This window comes from Nilaparvata lugens, chromosome 10 (genome assembly GCF_014356525.2).
Source record: "Nilaparvata lugens isolate BPH chromosome 10, ASM1435652v1, whole genome shotgun sequence".
Classification (NCBI taxonomy): domain Eukaryota; kingdom Metazoa; phylum Arthropoda; class Insecta; order Hemiptera; family Delphacidae; genus Nilaparvata; species Nilaparvata lugens.
In genome coordinates this window covers 14,144,075-14,167,238 of record NC_052513.1, presented here as the reverse complement: position 1 = coordinate 14,167,238, position 23,164 = coordinate 14,144,075, and the positions used below count along the sequence as shown (strand labels likewise).

The window sequence follows — 23,164 nt, the reverse complement described above, 5'->3', positions numbered from 1 at the left end:
ACCGGAAAGCACTGCATTGACAGCTGATTGTCAACTTGGCAACCGCGCTTCTTTCTATTACTAATCATCAATCTAATTGGATGAACTGGTTCTCCATCTCCGCATATCCCTCCAAGTCGGAAGTTGTTTTAATTCTACTATTAAAAAACTTCCACCCAAGGAATACAGATCATCCTCACAATTTTGACTGACTGGTGAACTGTCTTCTAAAACAGCTGATCTACAAGAACGCAAATACAATGGTCTTCGCCTTCACACCTGTGTCAGAAGCAGCTGACATAAATTTTGAGGTTTTCGAATGTCCAGTCAAAATTATTAAAGTGTTTTTTATCATGAACTTGTGGAGACTGTCTCTCAATGTGATGAGTCCAACCTGGCACCCACATTGTAATTGTTATAGCATCTTTAGTGTTGAGTGTGAAATTCTCAATACACCAACAATAGATCATTTGACATTGTAATTTGGACACAATATCTGGAACACAATTTTTGACTCTGCAGCTTCATTAAGAGCTGAAAATATTGAAAATTCTCATCTCTGTGCTAAAGCGTGGAATACCATCAAGTTGACACTTGTTGCTGTATTGAGAATTACACACTGAAAACTAAAGAAGCTATAACAATATTGATGGAAAGCATAAAATGGTGATATAATACATCAAACTGAAGAGAGTTGATTTCTCTACAACCCAACATTCGGTACTTATTTTTTCGATTTATTGTTGCTGAGTGATAAGCCCTGAAAGTGCAAAAAGTTGGGAGAGAAATTGTCTTTTAAAGATTTTACACTTTTAAAAGTGAATATCTCGAAAACGAAGGGAGATATGATAAAACTCAACTGAATAAAACTTGTTGGAAATGAATCTAGCTTCATTTTTGTCCAGTTAGTCATGTCGCCGAAATGCACTGTTTTCAAGATAATTGCATGTAAGCCGGAAATGAAAAAACGCAACTTTTAAACCACTCTCATCCCTTACGCACTAGGGGTACTGATGAGGACTTTTGATATGTTTACCTTCCAACCAGTCCAAACAAAGCTACGAAGTCAAATATTGTGTTCCAAACGTTCCCTCCACATTTCCCTGGCAATTGATCTATTGTTGTTAAACTGAAGATTTTTACACTCAACACTTTAACAGCTGCATCAATCGTAGGGAGATAATACATGCAATTGAAGAGAATATGATGCTCTATGAGCTCATGATTAGCACGGATTTTTTCAATCAATCGGTAAAAAGTATCTAGGCCAAAAAGATAAAAAAATCGGAGCTGGAAGGGATTTCTTAAAAATGTGATACCTTTGAGAGCTCATTCCTAGAAAACTAGAAGAGATATGGAAAAATGTTACAAACGAAACTTGTAGGCTAATATTTTGTAAGCTCTAATTTTGTATTTGACAAAAATTTCCCTAAGTCGCATATTGTTCGAGATATATGCAAAAAAAACAAAATATGGTACTTTTAAACCACCCCCACCCCCTTAGCACAGGGGGTAGGAGTGAGGACTTTTGATGTGTTTACCCCCTTACTATCCTTGAAAGAGCTGCGGGGTCAAAAATTGTGTTCCAAACTTTTCCCTCTATAAGTTACCTTTTTTGAGCTTTCGTTGCCTGGACCGCAGAATACATAACAATAAGTGTTCTTTACTCCGTGCCTGGACTAATATCTTCTTGGCGAATAATAGCTATTCATGTATTAAGAGCGTAATGCGCGACTTTATCGCTCGTGCAAAACAGTTATCACGCGACGCGAAGCGGAGCGTGGTAATTTTGCAAGAGTGATAAAGAAGCATTACGCGCGAATTACATACATTTTTTCTACAACTGCACAAACCTGATAAATCACTTATATCTGGCGGAGTTTATTATAATTCATGGCATAAATCATGGCTGTAGAATCGGTACAATTACCGACTTTTTAGGTTAAGATCTGACCGAGAGTGGTTTGTCTTTGGCGAGCAGCTGATTAGCGAGCGTAAAGAAACTCTTCTGCGCATGCGCGAATGATTTGCAAGCGTAAAGAAAATCTACTGCACATGCGCAGATGGTTAGCGAGCGAAAAAGTAGATTCTCCTCAGAAATAAGCTGTTTTACGAGGAGAATTGAGTATGTAAATTCTTTCTTTACACGCAGTTGTAGAAAAGATATATTTCGATTAATTTGAACAAGAATGAAAAGTTGATATTCCATGTGATATACCGGTATCAGATATTATCTATAGAAGGCAGTGGCAAGGCAGAGAATCGGCAACGCTGTTCTCCTATCTTTCTCCAATGCCATTATAACCTGGACCTCACTATAGTGTTCAGCCACAAGACTGGTATTCTTACAGAGAGAAACTAATCCAGTCTACTCGTGGTATTGATTTAGTTCAGTTAAGAGAAAAGACCACTACAATATTTCAAGCTTTCTCTCGTCACTGAATCATCAATATTTGCCATCTGGAGACTAGATTACAGATGTTCTGCATGTGTGCAGTGTGCATCCTCCCAACTTGGCGAGCCAATAAAGAGAAGAGTGCATCCCTCCTCACCATTATGGCTGTGCAACAGGATAAGTGAAAACTCCTTCAATACCGATCTCAGAAATCTGATCTTTGAAAGTTTTCATAAATAAATAAAAATACAATATTTTCTTGTTTTCAACTTGTTTTCAATGAACTAAATATTTGCTTTGAGAACACAAAATAGTAAATTTTATATTTATATTGTTTTCTTTCAAAATACAGTACTGCTAACTTCTGAAAATCGTGCCAATTACAAATTAATGCAAATTAAATTACAAATAAAATTTCGCAGACACTCTTAAAAACTCTTAGGCCCATACTATATAAGAACCAAAATGAACGCGACCGAATTTTTCAGTCGCGTTTTTTCTTGTTAAGAAACGCATGACCCATTACGGGGCAGGCTATATAAGTTTTATTTGAAAAATTCTGTCTCGTTTTTTCTGGTTAAGAAACGCATGACCCCTTACGGGGCAGACTAGATGAGTTTTATTTCGAAAAAATCCGTCCTTATAATATGTATGGGCCTCAGCAAATACCAAGCAGAAAAGTAACAATATATTGTAATAGAATTGGGAAAACAATTGAATTGACAACAGTATTTCAATGGATATTTTTTTATTTGTTCATCCATTAAATTAAACGGACGTTCAATATTTACAGAGAAATAAATAATGTCTTTTGTTTGACAATTATCCTAACTTTATTTATATAATGCGCAATTCTTTTCAAAGCGTTCAATCGGTACATACAGTAACTTGATTGCAAAAAATGGTGCCTTCAAATCCTATTAAAAACATTCCATCAAGATTTAGTTCATATCAATTTTATAGATTGCGATATCTATAACAAAAATTCACTGGCTGAAAACAAGGTGCTAAGTAGTTCAGTGAGGTAGTTGAAGTTACATTTGTAAAATGATAAGAATTCAGGATCAATCAGATTATATTTTATCAGATAACCTGCAAAATCAATAGTTAAAAAACGAACAATTCATTCCTAGATGCAATAATTGATTTAGAACCATGATGCTTATGTAGTACAGAACTTTAAACTAGATCGATCATTGTAAAATGATCAATAAATTGTATACTATTTACTTTAATCAACGAATTAGGAATTTCATAAAACAATCAACAGTACTTGTGAAAGTCAGCCATAAGAGCAATTTACATAACTTGGAAGTGTTTAGAGAGAAGTCCAAATTTTCAAGCCTAGACCAGCTAGACCCGAAAACTGGAACTTATTTCCCTAAAATCATTCAAGAAGTTATGTTGAAAGTGTATTTCTTGATGAATTTTTCCCAATAAAGATGAAGCATGACAAGGAACAGTAAATATCAAATATATTTTTTCACTTGAAATCAGTCCACATGACTGTAAATCAAGTATTTTTCTTTGGAGACAGATAGTCTTCTACGATCTTTTCATAATCAACTATCTTTGATATTTCAATTACAAATTCAATACGGTAATTAAACTCATATACAGCGACAAAGTACCAACATTTCAACATTCATTTCACAGTCAAACACACAAAATAAATAACATACTTAATTACATATACATTCATATTATACAATATAGGTACACGAATTGATATAGACATTTTTATGTTACACAAATATGAACAATATTCACATGATTCATTAGAAAAATAGTAGATACGTTACTTCATGGACTCTAGCTAATATGAGAGGTTGTTGAAGTCTTGCTAAATAATCATGAGATTCTTTGCGAGTGATCTATAATTTCAAATATGATAATAGCTCGTATTAATCTAGGACACCAGAAGTGTAATAGAAACAATTCTTTTTAATGTTCTGCAATGATTCACGGACACCGATGGTGTCCCACATCTGGTGTCCTAGTTTAATAAAAGCCGAAGAACTAAGTTATGCCTTCATTTTTTTTTAAATGATTAGGCTAGTGATAATGGAATAATATAAAGAACAATCTGAAGTATTTCGAAAAAAAATCAGCAGCGATTTGATAGCATCTTCAGAACTGGTGCAGCTTAAAACACCAGTAATACAATAGCAAAATATCGAAAACTGCGGGTTTCAAGAAAAAACGAATCAAGTTTTCAACTTTTCTACAATTAGAATTAAATGAAAAAATATATAATTTAGAAACATTTTAATTTTACATGATTTAAACTCAGTTGAAAACTTTCATATACTTTTCAAATATAGACAGTTTTTTTAAGGAACATACTGTGAGATACATTAATAAATTACCAGACATTTCGTATAATAAAAATAATCTATATAGAGTAACACCTCAATCATTAACTTCTTCGTCTCTTGTAACCTACCAGCACACAACATTGTCAATTTTTTAATTATTATACAAATAAAAGATAGAAACATTTCAACTGAAAGATTATCAAAATTGAAAAATACTTTATAAAGGGTGCAAAACGTGGAATTAACATTCAATATGATAGCCATGTGCTCTTCAATTTTTAAAATTAGTGGGGGGTTGGTGGGATATTCCAGGCGTCTCCAATTATTCTTATCTGACTGCCGATGCGAACAGATTGATTGGCGAGGCTTGGATAAAAAGCCAAAACTTAGATAAACTTGTTTGTTAGATCTTCTTTCGAAAATTGAAATCGGTCGTTCAATATTGTGTTAAAAATGTAGACCTACTATTTGTTCTTAGTGATTAAATACCACTAATCAGGTAATTAATGTAAACTGTGCGGTCGAGTAGAATACAAGGATGCTCTTCTTGAACACTTTAAAAATACTCATCCAGTCTCCAGAGTCAGCATTTAGCTTTTCCGAGGCGAAATTTTCAAATGCAAAATTGAAATCGGTCGTTCAATATTGTGTTAAAAGTGTAGACCTACTATGTGTTCTTAGTGATTAAATACCACTAATCAGGTAATTAATGCAAACTGTGCGGTCGGATAGACTACAAGTTTACTCTTCTTCAACATTTTAAAAATACACATCCAGTTTTCAGCGTCAGCATTTAGCTTTTCCGAGGCGAAATTTTCAAATGCAAAATTGAAATCGGTCGTTCAATATTGTGTTAAAAGTGTAGACCTACTATGTGTTCTTAGTGATTAAATACCACTAATCAGGTAATTAATGCAAACTGTGCGGTCGGATAGACTACAAGTTTACTCTTCTTCAACATTTTAAAAATACACATCCAGTTTTCAGCGTCAGCATTTCGCTTTTCCGAGGCGAAATTTTCAAATGCAAAATTTGTAACATAATGGATCCTTCTCTCTAGCGTTTCATGTCGCATTCGACTGCTGTTCATCTAAACTATCAATAGATTACATACTACTGTATTTAGATAGAGTTACTATTGTTTTTTTAGTTGAGTTATTAGTTGGTTACATCTAAACCCTATTGCCATTGCCGCGGTGGAGGCAGTTCAAAATACCAAATAGGTAAAATCTCAGGAAATGTTAAATATCAAAACAAACCACGCACGTTCTTTTGCTTGCTCGTTATGCAAGTCTATTTTCAATACACATACGGCATGTCGGACCCACATCAGAAATCAACACGGGTCAAAGGCGGCTAACATTGTGATGATGAAAGAAAAAAACCAGTTGCAAAAAAGTCCACTTCCAAAAGTAGTATGGAGACTATCAAAGAACTGAAGAAAACCATTAATGCAAAACCTAGGGACAAGGTTTATCATTCACAATAATTGGTTTTGAAAGACCTGCAAGATTCAAATCAGTGGATTCAAAACATATGAGGCTATATTTTCTATATAATATGAATGACTATAGGAGAGACAGGGTCTCTAGTACTGGAGGATGTAGGTAGGGACCATCATGAGATAAAGTTGCCAAAGATTTCTGTGTAAGGTAATCAATACAATGGATAAACTCCTTATTATGAGTGCAAGCCAGGAGAAGTGGTTCAATCAGTACTTGAATGAATTTGCTGACACTGGATTGGATGTGAGTTTTGTATTACCTACTTTGATAACTTAATTCATATTAATTCATACCAACTAATTGAATTATCCATCATTTATAGTGATGTGAACATCTGAGAATTCTTGTACAAGTATTTGATCATTCTGAGCTCTAGCAGTTCATCTCAATTGGTAAGCTTTTGATTAACTTGATATATATAGGCTATTTTGTCTATTCTCATGAAATCCATTTTCATGATTTATATTTATTATATATTCAAGAGAATAACATGTTACTATTTTGCTTCACTGAAATAGCAACTGAATTTCTCAAAGTATGATGATCAATATCAAGTATAATCTAGTATGATCAGTATCTGAAATCTGTAACATATATATGTATGTATATTACAGTCAGTGAAAATTAAATTTATATGTTTTTTGTTGGTGGGGAGTACCTTACAGGAAGATCCCTCCTTGCCTGATGTATGATTTGAGCCATCAATGGGCCTTATGACTGTAGATACTTCAGCCGGGACCGACAGTTTAATGTGCCCGTCTGATAACACAGGAGTGATTTGGCTAAAAACTTTTGTTGGTTAGGGGTTTTGAACCCAGGACCTCTAGGCTGCTATGCAAGCACTAGCCTATAAAAAATATCCTCCCAACTAACTCTCTACCAAATGAATGGTATAAGAAGATCATTAATACATCCAAGGGAACCAATTATCCTCTAGATGATGAAAATAATGAAGAAGACGCTCCTGAAGAAGAATCCGATGTTGAAAACATTGGGGTGTATGAATTTCCCGAAAATCAGAACAGTACCATGTAACATTCCAGAGTCTTGATTATGGGAAGAAACGTATTCAAGAAGAAAATATCATCTTCAATTGTTCACTCCCGAATGACATTTTTTAGATCTTTATTACCTACTTATTAATTATCCAACATCATGAGCAATATATTATCATTATCACTACTCTTGATACGGGTTTTTCATCATTCTATTGAACCTCTGAACATGTAAAACCAGGGTTATGGAAAAACGACCTGAGACAACACACCATATATCAATTAATATCAGTTAGCCTTGTGGATTACTGGCTAATTATGAATAATAGCATTGAAAATAGTATAAAAAGATCAATAAAGTTCAAATACTTGCAAGAATATTGCATTCTGATGAAATAATGAAGATGTGTACTAAATATTTCAAACTCAATTTAGACAAAACTTGATTTCTTGACTCAGGTCGTTTTTCCACCCAACTCCTCAATTTATTTCATCAGTTCATTGTAGATATGTTTGTAAAAATTGAAGCAGAGCAGTTAAGATTCATCAGATTGAATAGAAAAAAGCTTAGAATTGAGGAGTACATTCATTTGAGAGATGTACTACAATCAGATGGGAATGTTGAAGAAGCTGGACTGGACAACTTATAATTCTCCCATCAAGCATCACTGGAAGTCTCAGATATATGCATGAGAGAACACAGGATGCCATGACATATGTAAGGACCAATGGGCGCCCTCATTTGTTTATAACATTTACATGTAACCCCAATTGGTTGGAGATTAGCAATGAGCTATTTGTTGGACAAAGACCTCAGGATAGGCATGATCTCTTGGCAAGAGTTTTCCATGAGAAGTTGAAGAATCTAATGAATCTAATAACAAAGGCTGATATTTTTGGTGATGTCTGTTGCCACATGTATACTGTGGAGTGGCAGAAGTGAGGTCTTTCACATGCTCACATACATACCCAATAGGAAAAAATCTCAGTAAATATCGAATGTCAAACATCAAAACAAACATAGCACGTTCTTTTGCTTGCTCATCATGCAAGTCTATTTTTAATTCATGTCGATGGTCCAAAGACTACCAAAGGCATATGGATTTTATTGACTTCTGCAACAGCAAGGTAAATTGCAAAATATTGAGGTGGAAAAGTGAGAAATTGCTTCTCTGGAAGGTAATTAATGCAAACTGTGTGGTCGGATAGACTACAAGAATGCTCTTCATAAACATTTCAAAAACACTCATCCATTCTCCAGCGTCAGCATTTCCAGTATGGGACAGAGAGGCAGAGACGGTCCAAAGACTACCAAAGCAATATGGATTTTATTGACTTCTGCAATAGCAAGGTAAATTGCAAAATATTGAGGTGGAGAAGTGAGAAATTGCTTCTCTGGAAGGTAATTAATGCAAACTGTGCGGTCGGATAGACTACAAGGATGGTCTTCTTCAACATCATAAAAATACTCATCCAGTCTCCAGCATCAGCATTTCGCTTTTCTGAGGCAAAATTTTCAAATGCAAAATTTGTAACATAATGGATCCTTCTTTCGAGCGTTTCACATTGCATTCGACTGCTTTTCATCTAAACTATCAATAGATTAAATAATACTGTATTTAGATGGTTTGTTTTTTTAGTTGAGTTATTAGTTGTTTACATCTGAACCTTATTGCCATTGTCACGGTAGAGGCAGTTCACAATACCCAATAGGAAAAAATCTCAGGAAATTTAATGTCAAATATCAAAACAAACATCGCACATTCTTTTGCTTGCTCTTCATGCAAGTATATTTTTAATTATGTCAGACCAATATTGGAAATGAACACGGGTCAAAGGTGGCTAACATTGTGGTAGTGAATGAAAAAGAAACAGTTCCAAATAAGTTCTCTTCCAAAAGTATGGAGACTACTAGAGTACCCAAGGAACCACTATTTATGAACCTAGAATTATGAAACCTAAGGACAAGGTTTATCATTTGCAAGTGATTTTGAAAGACCTGCGAGACTCAAATCAGTGAATTCCAAATCCATGAGGGAATTTTTTTATAGAATATGAATGACTGTAGGAGAAGCAGGGTAAATGAAAGGCGGCGAACATTGTGGTGGTAAATGTAAAAAAGACCAGTTGCAAAAAAATTCCACTTCCAGAAGTGTGGAATGCATGATTTGGTGGATAGGATATTGATGGTTAATCCTACTTGTAGGATACACATCTCTTCAATTTTGCCAAGGCAGAGAAACGATTTCCAGTATGGGACAGAGAGTCAGAGTTAGTCCAAAGACTTCCAAAGGCACATGGATTTCATTGACTTCTGCAACAGCGAGGTAAATTGCAAAATATTGAGGTGGAAAAGTGAGAAATTGCTTCTCTGGAAGGTAAAAGCCTTGTGGAATAAGACAAGTTGCAAAAAAGTCCACTTCCAAAAGTGTGGAGACTAGAATACTAGAGTACTTAAGGAAACCCCTAATGATGAACCTAGGGACAAGGTTTATCATTCAGGAGATTAAGATGCAGATGTAGATGAATATGATTTATTCAAAATCAATCTTCGGGCAAAACATTCATTTCTGTTGCTGAAGTATTAGACTATTATCAAAAAATGCAGTTGTAGATGGGTATAATCTATTCAAAATCAATCTCCGGATGAAACATTCATTTCTGTTGCTGAAGTATTAGACTATTATCAAAAAATGCAGATGTAGATGAGTATAATCTATTCAAAATCAATCTTCGGGCGAAACATTCATTTCTGTTGCTGAAGATCATGTGCTGAAGTGTGTTGCTGTGTTCATGTGTTGCTGAAGTATTAGACTATTATAAAAAAATGCAGATGTAGATCAGTATAATCTATTCAAAATCAATCTCCGGGTGAAACATTCATTTCTGTTGCTGAAGATCATGTGCTGGGATCAATTTCAGAACAATCCAGAATAATACTTGAAATTTATTCCATAAAAATGAAATAAATGAATTTGAATTCCAGAGATTTGAATGGCTTTTCAAGCAACAAAATCCATCTCAAACTAGGTCTCAAGTATATGATTACTAGCAACGTTGATGTAGATGATGGCTTGGTTAATGGTGCTTGTAATACTCTGGATGAAATAATTTTCGAGCCCAACTCAAATCTACCCAAGAAAGTTTTTTTTTTTTAATTTCAACACCCTGACTGCCGCATGAGTCAGCTTCCTATGATAAGTTATTTCGCTGCAGCTGCAGTGAAATATTGAGTAGGTGCCTGTTGATTACTTCAATATTGAACATAAAAATGGCTGCTTGAGGGCAGATACCACTGCATTAGCCACATCTGATGGGTTCAGAGTCTCCACACTACTAGAAAAATTTTTTCCATCACAACTTTGCCAGCATCTGATGTGATATTGACATACCCGGTAGCCGATGCTGAGCTCTATAGCAAATACCTTGACCATCTCCACCAATTGGGATGCATTCCTGTGGCCGCTAATAGTCCCAGTAAGTCAGAAGCTAGTGCAGAGATTGACACAGATCTGAGCGGTAAGATAGTTTTGGTGAGTGAAGCTTCCTCGGATATTGGAGCCGCCATTGCTGAGAAGCTGGCAATGCAAAGGTCGCCATGTTTGCTGCAAATTTAGAGCAACTGGAAAATTTGAATAAAAAATTGGAGCAGGCTGGAGCAAACAACTTTGCCAGCATCTGATGTGATATTGACAATGCGGCCACTTTTCCTCTCAGCCATGCCTCCAACAACAGCTGCCAGACAATTGAGCGATCCCTTGCCATTCACATCTTCCATCTTGCACCACTTGGCAACGTCGCAGTTCTTCATCACCTGATAATACATGCAGTTGCCACTGTCCACTAGAATTTCCACTGGACCCCAACACTTTTCAATGATTCTGACTGCATTATTTACCTCACTCGAACTAGTGACATCAACTTTCATAGCAAGCACATGGCTAGCTCCAGCCTGCTCCAATTTTTTATTCAAATTTTCCAGTTGCTCTAAATTTGCAGCAAACATGGCGACCTTTGCATTGCCAGCTTCTCAGCAATGGCGGCTCCAATATCCGAGGAAGCTTCACTCACCAAAACTATCTTACCGCTCAGATCTGTGTCAATCTCTGCACTAGCTTCTGACTTACTGGGACTATTAGCGGCCACAGGAATGCATCCCAATTGGTGGAGATGGTCAAGGTATTTGCTATAGAGCTCAGCATCGGCTACCGGGTATGTCACCTTTCTCTTTTCAATGAAACAGTCCAGTCTCTCTCTTTTCAATTCAGCCAGATTGGTGAAGTAATTTTCATTCCTGACCAGGGATTGAAGTAGATGTGACAGAGGTTTCAATGGCAGTCTTCGTTGGCATGCACTTGTTTGGCCCAGTCGTTGTAAGGCAGTGATTTCAAATTGTAGCCCCTTCTCATCATTAGTTTCCACAATTCTTCGCATGGAAGCTGGTCCTCATTCACAAAATGGTAGATTTTTCCCATTGAGTTATTCAGATCCAAAAACAACTCCACAAAAATTTCTTGCACAAAATCAATTGGCGTCATTTCAATCTTTCATTTAATGTCAGGCACTGCCCCAGTTCTGATGACACCCTGGATCATGTACAGAGTGAAGAGTGAAATCTGACAGTTTAAAACTGGCTCTCTTAGTACTGCCTGATAGATTGCCAAATCTGTAAACAACACATGGCAATCCAGATTTAGCAGCACGCAACACAAGTTGCTCGGAGAGCCATTTAGTTTGGCCGTAACCACTTTGAAGACGATCCACATGTGCAAACATGTCACTGTCCTCACCGCAACCCACTATACCGTCGGCAAATACTGCATTTGAACTTATGTAATGTATGGGCTTGACTTTGTTGTGTAGAGCAAGCTGGATGATTTTTTTGGTGGCCTTCACATTAACCTCGTAGAGCGAGTGAGAAGGAAATATCAGATTGACTTTAGCTGACGCATGAATTATAAAGTCAATTTCTGGTGCAAGGGAATTGTAGGCATCATCTGAGAGGCCCAGATTCAGCAGAGATATGTCACCTTCAATTGCAAGGTGATTCAACGTGTAATATTCAATTGCATGGTATTTATTCAACAAAAACTATTATTTTCATGCAAAACTTTCAATTTTGTAATATTGACTGTTAGATGAAGTTTAACCTCTCTAACAGTAAAAGCCATACAAATAGTATTATCATACCACTTAACAACATACATATAATAAATTATATGGTACCACGTTTGTGTTCGAATGTATTGTAAACATTAACATCAATTTTCAAACACAATATATCATAGTTATTCATGTACAATATGTTCATAGTATTCATTTCCAATCAAAATGGAAGACAACTATCAACTATTCATTTCCTTGGTGATATCTTCGACAGCGGCTGCAAAATTTGGCACAGTTCTGAAAGGTTTGGGTGATATCTTGTCTTCGTCTGGGTGATATCTTGTCTTCGTCTGTACCAGATAGCCATGCATTCCAATCATTTGAGCTCCATTAATGTCATCGTTTACATCATCGCCGATCATAACAGCACTATCAGGATGAACCCCGCTCAACCCGGACAACGCTGGACTCACACAGTATCTGTCCACACCAATGTCAAGCAATCGTTTTCAATTGTTATTGAAGACAATACATTTCAGTGATAATGAAGTTATATCCACTGATAGACTTTGCAAAATAACTCCATTACTTACAAAACTACAAGAACTCTACAAATCCTGTGTGGTGCCTGGAGAAGCAGTTTGTATTGACGAGACTGTTGTTCCTTTTTGAGGCCAGCTGTTGTTCAAACAGTACATCCCCAACAAGCGACATAAGTTTGGGATAAAACTATTCAAGTTATGTCTTGATGGAGGTTACACCTATGATTTTAGGGTCTACTGTGGGCAGAGCAAGCAAAAAGACACTTCTGTTGCAATACATAAATAGTGATGGATCTCATGAAAGATTTGTTAGGGAAAGGGCGAACGCTATGTACTGATAATTGGTACACATAAGTTACATTGGCACACCAGCTTCTTAGAAACAAGACTCATTTAGTTGGTACTTTGAGGAGGAATAGAAAAAATAATCCCAAAGAAGTGGTTGATGCCAAATTAGAGGCAGGTCAGACTGTAGCTAGGGAGAGCAACACTGGGATTGTTGTCCAGAAATGGAAGGACAAGAGAGATGTTATAATTCTGAGCACAAGACACACAGACGAAATGAAGATGATCCAAAGGAGATGTCAACAGTTTTGAAACCTTGCAGCATATTAGACTATAATAAATGGAAGACCTTCATTGACCTTTCTGATCAGAAAAAAAGTTATACCACTTCTCTGAGAAAAGGTGTAAAGTGGTATTGGAAGTTGGCCATTGAACTTCTAGTGGGTACAAGCTTGGTCAATGCAATGCATGTCTATCACTCATTGGGCAATGTTTGAACATCAATGACCCTTTACAAGGAAAATGTTGTAGAAGGGTTGACAGGGATAAGTGCAACAACAGCTCCCACAATACCACAGCCAACGTCCAACAACCCTCATCACCTTACAGATGTTGGTTGCAGTGGAAGGAGAAGATGCTGCCGATGCTATGAGAAGATTACTACTGAAAGTGGCAGGGCAGTTGCCATGACCAAAACACCACAGTCCAAGTATAAGTGTGAGGGTTGTGCAAAATTCTACTGCCTTGAATGGTTTTTTGATGCCCATTCATGTAATATTGAGTAGCCTAAGTTTGATTTTTCCATATTTTATCATAACTAAATAAAAGTGTAACTTAACATATAATTTATCATTTTTTCAAATTAGATACCTAAATCAATTCTATAATATTGACATGGATATTTGCCTTTGATGCCCATTCATGTAATATTGAGTAGGCTGTTTGATATTTTTCCATATTTTATTTTGACTAGATGAAAATGTAACTTATCATATAATTTATCATTTTTTTCAAATTAGATACCTAAATCAATTTTATAATATTGACATGGATATTTGCCTTGAATGTTTTTTGATGCCAATTCATGTAATTTTGAGTAGTCTGTTTGATTTTTTCCATATTTTATCATGACTAAATAAAAGTGTAACTTATCATATAATTTATCATTTTTTTCAAATTAGATACCTAAATCAATTTTATAATATTGACATGGATATTTGCCTTTAATGTTTTTTGATGCCCATTCATGTAATTTTGAGTAGTCTAAGTTTGATTTTTTCCATATTTTATTTTGACTAAATAAAAATGTAACTTATCATATAATTTATCTTTTTTTTCAAATTAGATAGGTACCTAAATCAATTTTATTATATTGACATGGATATTTTATGTGAATAGTGATCCATTTTGTCCACAAAAAGACCTTAGAAGCGATTAGAAATGTGTGGTGCCACATTGGCTTCACATGGCCGTTATGGTCTCCAAGTTCAATTCTGGCCGCATGAGACCAACGTCTCACCACATTTTAAAATTTGGATTGAAGCTTCAATTTTTGTCAAAAGTTGTTCTTATATGATATTTCTTGATTACATATAAAATTGCATAGGTATATATGTGAAAAATCAGGTATAGGTGGCAGTCAAAGTGTTAATGAGGAGAGAGAGAGAGAGAGAGAGAGAGAGAGAGAGAGAGAGAGAGAGAGAGAGAGAGAGAGAGAGAGAGAGAGAGAGAGAGAGAGAGAGAGTAGGCTCAAAAGCCAGATTTTCACAGAGAAGTTATATGATTGCACTTCAGCAACAGAGAAGACAATTCTTTGAAAAACGTCCCTCCTACATGGGAGCCAAGTTCTTCAATCAGTTACCGGTTGATATCAGAGAGAAGGATGGTGCGGATTTCAAGAAAGAATTGAAAATATTCTTCTTCTTTAGCACTACAGCCCAATATGAGCTTTGGCCGCCTCCACTACAGCTCTCCACGCTTCTCGGTCCTCTGTTAATTGTCTCCATCCTCTATATCCCATTTCTTGGAGATCGTCTCTCACTTCATCTTCCCATCTTATTCTCGGCCTTCCTATCTTTCTTCTTGAATGTAGCCTCTCCTTGAATATTATTTTAGGCATTCTGTTTTCGTTCATTCTACATATATGTCCAAACCATCTAAGCCGCTGTGCCTTTATAAATTTTACAATATTTCGGCCTTTCATCAATGCCTCGAGCTCTGAATTAGTTCTTCTCCTCCACTCCTCTCCTTCTTTAACTGGACCATAAATCTTTCTTAGGATTTTCCTTTCAAAAACGCTTAAATGGTTTTTGTCTTCTTTTGTTAACGTCCAAGATTCACAACCGTACGTTACAACATGTCGAATTAGGCTCTCATATATTTTAAGTTTCGTGTTTCTACATATGAGCCTGTTCTTCAAAGTTTCATGTTACTGAAGTATGCTCTATTTCCAGCCAATACTCTTTGCTTTATGCTGTAACCCATCTTGTTCTCGTTATTTAGTTCAACCCCCAAGTAGCTGAAGTTCCTTACACCTTGAAAGATTTTATTTCCAATTCGGAGGTTTTGTGGAACTCTTCTTGCTTGACTACTTGATATTTTCATGTACCTCGTTTTTCTTTCATTCACTATCAAGCCAATCTTATTCGCCTCTCTTTCTAGCAACAAATACGTTTCCTGCAGGACATCTTTCCTTCTTGCAATTATTGCTACATCGTCCGCATATGCACATACTTGATACATTCGGTGGAAAATATTTCCCCTGTCTAATCCTTCAATAGCTCTATGTAATGCAATATTGAATAGGATTGCAGATAGTCCATCAAGAATTGAAAATATATTTAATTTCAATTAGTCCATATTCTATACAAATCTTTTTCAACTGATTATTATTTTATTTTCATCTTGACACTATTTATATCGAATAAAAGCAAAGATAAATGAATAACTACTTGATTTGATGATCAGTCATGAAATTGAATTGGGTTGAACTCCAATCGACCGGTCACGAAAATTTCTGAATTGCTCAAATAAACTGGAACAACAAATAATCCGAAATCAATTCCCATTAGTAAGTTTGAGGTTATCACAATTCATAAAAGTCAAGACCAAACTTACAACGAAATTTGTATTGATTTTGATAAATTGACATTCAATGACATTGCGCCATCTTTGATTTTTGTCTGTTTACAATATTATTATTCTGTACAAGTCCGCAAACAATTGCTGATTATTAAATTAATATTAACTTTTAAACTTCATTTTTTTAAAAATATCTTTTATCATAATTGCTTGAAGTCTATCAATGGTAAAAATAGTTTGTAACCGTCGTTCTCCAATAATTGAAGAATGTGTGTGTAAAATTTAAAGTGGATATTCCCATAGGGTTCCTTACAGCTAAGTTTTGAAAATGAAATACTGTAAGTATTACAATGAATAGACGTTTATTCCTATGAAATTCATCTTCTATTATAAGTAAATTAAGAACATTAAGCTTTGGAAACATTTACTTTGAGAAAATGATTGCAAATTCTTCATGTGTTAGCTATATGGTCGTGATTCATCCATGTTAGCATGGGGATCGCATGCGCATGCGCAAGTTGGAAAAGTAACTCTGGTTGTAGCTCTACATATTTCAAAGTTTTATGATATTTGGTGAATTGTTGAAGAGTTGTATTCGTGTTGATACGTACTGCGTAGTGGTGGTTTATTGAAATAGTCAAGTGAATTCCTTGTGAGTGGTGAGTAGCACAAGCAACGGAAAAATAGGGTTTGCCTGTGGGGTTAACCTAACTTTTAGCCGGTTGTACTTATTAGTTTCGACTGAAATAGTGTCAGTGCACGCTTACTGGTACTGTATACATCAGAATATAAACAGGTATATAAACTGAACATAGTGTAGCTGGTCAACGGACTGTTTGTTATCGGTTTCCGTGCCGCGTCAACTGATTTGAGGGCTTGTTTTTCTTGCAACTGTAAACTGTAGTCGGTGCATACTCAAGATTAGTAGTAGAATCTTTTGTTTTATCGCTCAGATAGACGTTCTACCTACAACTGTTTATATAGATATTGTTGTTCGTTTCTTATTATTGGGTATATTCGTTGCATTGCGGCGTCTCTGGTTCCCATGACAACGGAGCGCAGTGAACGGAGCGGGAAGAGATAGAGTTTGAACTGTCAACTTTTCCACTACACCTTCACATACTGGTTAACTCAATACCACCATGTCTATCCAAATTTTTAAAACAAAAACAGGTAATAAAGCAATAAAGGTAGACGGTCACAGTTATAGAAAGGATCGAGATTTAGTAAATGGACAAGTTTAATGGCGATGTTTGACGTTTGGTTGTTCTGCTTCTATGAAAACGAACAGTGCTATTAATAAAGTTATGGGAGCTTCAGGTACCCATAATCATTCAGTTTCGGATATCAACACAGGTACACGAGTTTCAAACATTGATACTACTCCCTCAAAATCACCAAATAAGATAATTGAGTTGTTATCGACTCCAAAATCGCGAGAGATGGGTGTCAATACACATAACATTAGAACCGTTGGAGATAATGAGACTCCAAAATCGCGAGAGATGGGTGTTAATACACCCAACATTACAACTGTTAGGGATGACGAGACTTGCAGTAAACGTGATTTAGAGCTCTTACAACAAAGAGATGACCTTATAAATATGGTGAGAGATTTGAAATTAGAAATAGAACAGTTGAAATCTGAAATTCAGAGTCAGAGTGAGGATTCGAATCAATTAATTAAGTCACTTGAGTACAAAAATGAATCTCTATTAGAAAGAGTGCAGTCAATGTCTACTTCTATTGAAGCATTGGAGGCGGATAACTTAGCTTTAAGAAATGAGAGAGTTGTGGAGCGAGGAGAGACTAATAAATGGAGGACCCTACATGATAAATTGTACGTTGAGTCGGGAAAGTATGAAGAAACACAGTCAAACGGTGAAATCTCTAATTGTTGTAATAGGAGGTCGTCTAATCGAAAGACCAAGAATCAATCCGGACAATCTAATGCTAGTGTCACTTGTGAGGCTAAAATACATCATTACGCTGATAGTCAAGGGAGAAATGTCTGCAGAGAGTTCATGAAGAATAACAGCTACAATTTTACCTCTTTTGTAAAGCCGGGTGCGAAGTTCCGGGATGTCCTACCCAATAACCTTGATAGCTTTGGTGCAAAGGACTTTGTCATAATTCAAGCCGGCTCAAATGATGTAAGCAAGAATGAGGCTGACGACGTTCTAATAGCGTTGCGACGGAGTTTGGCGGCACTGTATAGGACAAATGTTCTTGTTTTTTCAATTCCTCTTCGGTACGACCTGGCAGACTGGTCCTGCGTCAACGTCGCAATTAAGGAAACTAATAGGTCAATGTTGAAAATATGTAGCCTGTATCCACACGTAAAATTCATGGACATTAGTAACCTAGGACGAAGATTTTTCACACATCATGGATTGCACTTGAATGGTTTTGGAAAAGCGTATATAGGTGATAGGATTGTTAAGTATGTTGAGGAGTATTTTTCATATTTGAGCTCATTTCCTCCCATTACTCTTCCACTTAGTTCTTTTTTAGAAGAGTAGATGGGCAAAAATTTTATTCGAATTACACTTCTGTTGATAGACATTCTGTGATTGGTGTTTGTTCTGATCAAATCAATTTAGATGCTCAATGTGATAAGAATAATTTTACACAACCCTTTTGTAATGAACAGAATAATAGAATTGGAAAAATTAGAATGGGTTTCATTAATATGCAGGGTTTAATAAGTAAGGAGGACTTGTTAAATGAGTTTGCTATTGATAACAGTATTGATATTATTTGTGTAAGTGAACATTGGTGTAGAAAGTCTCAACTGTCTTTTTTAAAACTAGATGATTATTTTCTTTGTAATAGTTTTTATAGAACACTTCACATTCGAGGTGGAGTGGCAATCTTTATAAAAAAATCAGTTGGGGATTTTGACAGTTTGAATGTAGATTTTCTTTGCAGGGAGTTGGACTTTGAAGCCACATGTGTTGTCAATCGTGTTTCCAAATTGATAATTACATCAATTTATAGATCTCCTAATGGTAACAGTAGAGTTTTCTTGGAACAATTGGAAGAACTGTTTAACTTCTTGCATGGGCTAGCATTTAAAAACTATCATTTATTCGTAGGTGGAGATGTGAACTCGGATTTTGACTTGAATAGAGATAGACGTAGCACTTTTGAGCTGAAAAACTTATTAAGGCAATTCAACATGACATTCACAAATGTCGTAAATACAAGAGATAATGCTTGTCTTGATAATATATTTACTAATATTAGGAGTACTGTTGTTTCAAATAAGGTTCTTCCTTTCCCGTACTCGGATCATGATTTTCTGACCATTGAATCTGTTGAGCTTGCACATAGTAGTAATGTTAAAAAATATAATACCCAATCAAAGCTAGTACAAACAAGACCTATGACTGCTGACAAAATAAATAAATTTAGAAATTCGTTGTATAGTACTGACTGGTCTGATATATATAGTAAAAAAGAACCAGCTAATGATCTGTTTTCATATTTCTTTTCTAAATTCTTAAGAATATTCAACTATAACATTCCTGAAAGGGCTTGTAAAGTTTCCTACAATAGAGGCAAGCAGAATAAGAAAAACAGTTGGTACAGTTCACAGTTGGCAGCCCTAAAGCAGCGAATGTTTTTACTAATGAGTCTAAATGACAAGTTCAAAACTGCCGAAACAAAATCTGCTTATATAGAATGTAGAAATAGGTATAAGAAATCAATAAGAGAAGCAAAAAAAATCTATAACACTGAATACATTGAAAAATCAAAAAACAGGTGTCAGGCTGCATGGAAAATTATGAACACAGTTGCTGATAATAATGTTAATGCTAGAAAGAGTGTTCCTCTGCATCCAGATGTTCTAAACAATTATTTTATTCAGTCTGTTAAAGATATTCAAGACTCATTGAATGGACCAGGTAGATTGTCATTGGATCTATAATCTGTTAAGGGACCCAGTTTGATTGCTAACTTTAATTTCTGTGAAGTGCTCCCTGAACAGGTGTCAGACATTGTCAAAGGTTTTAAATCTTCTAATAGCTGTGATATTTACGGCATGTCTGTCAACTTATTAAAGGAGGTGATAGATAGTTTTGTGAAGCCTCTTACACATATTCTAAATAAATGCTTAGCGGAAGGAGGATTTCCAGAGGAGCTCAAGAAGTCGAGGGTGGTGCCTATTTACAAAAAGGGTGATAGAGATAGTCCAAGTAGTTATAGACCAATATCTATTGTACCTGTTCTAGCAAAAATACTTGAAACTATAGTATATAATCAACTGTCTGACCATTTTGAGCGTTTAAATATCATAGCACCTTCTCAATTTGGCTTTAGAAAAAATAAATCCACTGTAGATGCTCTTCTCAAATTAACTAAGAGTGTATTGCAAGCATTTGAACAGGGAAACTATGCTCTGGCTACCTTGTGTGACATAAGTAAGGGATTCGACTGTGTTGATCATACAATTCTTTTGGAAAAGATGAGCTATTATGGAACAGGTCAGAATGCTCTCAAATTTTTAAAGTCCTACCTAATGAATCGTAGTCAACTAGTAACTGTAGGTAGCATTAGCAACAAGTCGTCGTTGTTGAAGGTTGAGTCGGGTGTGCCACAAGGCTCGATACTTGGTCCTTTCTTATTTTTGGTTGCGATCAATGACATTTCAGCTTTCGTTAAGACTGATACAATTTTGTATGCAGATGATACCAGTTTCTTTGTGCACACATTGCGTTTATCCACAAAAAGAGTCAACACAGCACTTCAAAAACTCAGAAGTCAAACAACTGTTACAGACCAACGTGGCAAAATAGGTGATCATAATAAATGCAGTGAAGAAAAAGTTGAAAAAGTCAAGAACCACATCAACAAGATACCAAAATACAAATCACACTATTGCCGTGCTACAACTGATTCACACTTTATTCCAGCAGAGTATACTTTAACTAAATTATATGAGTTGTACAAAGAGGAAACTGATGATCCAGTTTCTCAATAAAAATATAACAATATATTCTACACTCACTTTAATCTGAGAAGAAAACCACTAAAAAAGGACACTTGTTCAACGTGTGATTCTCTTAAAGCTCAATTAGATTCTGCTACTGATCAGGGTATTCAACACAACTTGAGAAAAGAACATGAAGAGCACTTGATTTTGGTTGAAAAAGTAAGAGAAGAATTTAATAAAGACTTGAAGTGTGCTGAGGAAGAAGTAGCAAAGGAAACACTTTCTTTTGATCTTCAAAAAACTTTACCTCTACCAAAGATCCCAACAAATATAGTTTACTATAAGTGTCAGATCATGATGTACAATTGTGGAGTTCATGCAGGAAAAACCAATAAAGGTCATTTTTATGTGTGGGTTGAAGGGACAGCTGGAAGAGGAGCCCAGGAAATAGGTTCCTGCTTGAAAAAACACATTATGGAAAACTGCCTAGGAATTGACAAATTGGTGCTATGGTCTGATTCTTGTGGCGGCCAGAATTGAAATATTAAAATAACATTGATACTAAAACATGTATTGGCCAGCCATCCTACACTGAATAAAATAACTTTGAAATTCATGATACCTGGTCATTCATTCCTTCCGAATGACTCTGAGTTTGGTGATGTTGAATGTCATCTCAAAACCCAGCAAAGGATCTACACAGATGATGATTACATCAAAGTAATGCTTTCATCGAGAAGAAAAAATGCTTTTAAAGTAAAAAAAATGACAACTAATGATTTCATCAGTACTGAAAGTTTAGAAACTAACATAACAAATCGCAAAACTGATACCAATGATGAAAAAATAAACTGGTTCAAATTCAGGCAAATTGAAGTACGAAAAGAAGAGCCATTTTCCATTTTTGTCAGATGTAATATAGAAGATCCTACATGGCAGGAAATCAACATATTCAAGAAGGCTTCTAGAGGCAGACCTTGTACTTCTGAAGAGATGTTTTCTTCTCCCTTGAGTCTTCGATGGCCAAATGGGAGAGCAATTTCCCAGCCCAAAATGAAGGACCTGAAGTCTATGCTAAGTCTCATACCCAGTGATGCTAAGCCATTTTACAGAACCTTCTTTGATGATCCCAATGTGTGTGATGACATAGAAGGGTTCAATGCTGATTTGGACTTTCAAATTGATTTTGATAACCCCTAGAAAATCTATGAATTTTTAGCCTTATTGTTTTTATATAAATAAACGTGAGGTCTGTATGTTCTGACATTTATCTACGTGATATTGATTTACTTCCTACTTCATTATTGATCACTTTTCTTATTGATATAAAGAAAAAAGGCCATAAATCTGACAAATAGAATGCACTTGGTTCCTTTCACATATATACACAATAAAAAATCTCTTTTAACACTTGGAACGCCATGTGTATCATATTTGATACACAGCAAGGTTCTCTAGGAGGCCATGTGTATCAGATCTGATACACATACAGAGTGTTAGTTTCTAGAGGTGTACACGTTGACTGCCATGTGTACCATTTATGTACCACAGTGAACTTTACCACCACGCCGTGTGTACCAAAAATGGTTCACACTACACATCATGTTTCAAAGCTGTGTGGTATAAAAATGGTACACGTTCCAATGCTTTTCTCCATATGAATCGATAGTCGAAGCCTCATAGAGTAACAAAATGCTCTTAGCCAGTGCCATTAGGTTTTTTTGTAATTATTATCGAATTTCAAAAAAAGTAACATTTTACGGGCTATTCTGGTTGAAATTGGAATATATTTATTCAAATATTTGTTTTTACTGTTTATATTGAACACTTATTTTATTTAAACTTGTGAATAATAATCTCAGATAAGCTATTATTTGGAAGGCAATGGTACAATCAGCCAAAAACGAAGCTACGTTCCCGTTGCCGGATACGTTGTTTATACGTTGTTGTTTCGTGATGGTCAGTGATCATACTAACCTGTAAACAGTAACTGTATTTTGTTTATGTGTTGAGTGTTTA

The 23,164-nt window shown here is 35.6% G+C and overlaps 1 protein-coding gene across 1 annotated transcript; it reads right to left on the bottom strand.

The window, feature by feature from the left end:
- Window positions 1-10,805: 10,805 nt before the first annotated feature.
- LOC120353331 (uncharacterized oxidoreductase SSP1627-like) lies at window positions 10,806-11,198 on the bottom strand. The gene has a single exon (XM_039436627.1). The coding sequence runs from the start codon at window positions 11,196-11,198 to the stop codon at window positions 10,806-10,808; it is 393 nt and encodes a 130-aa protein (XP_039292561.1).
- Between the last annotated feature and the right edge of the window lie 11,966 nt (window positions 11,199-23,164).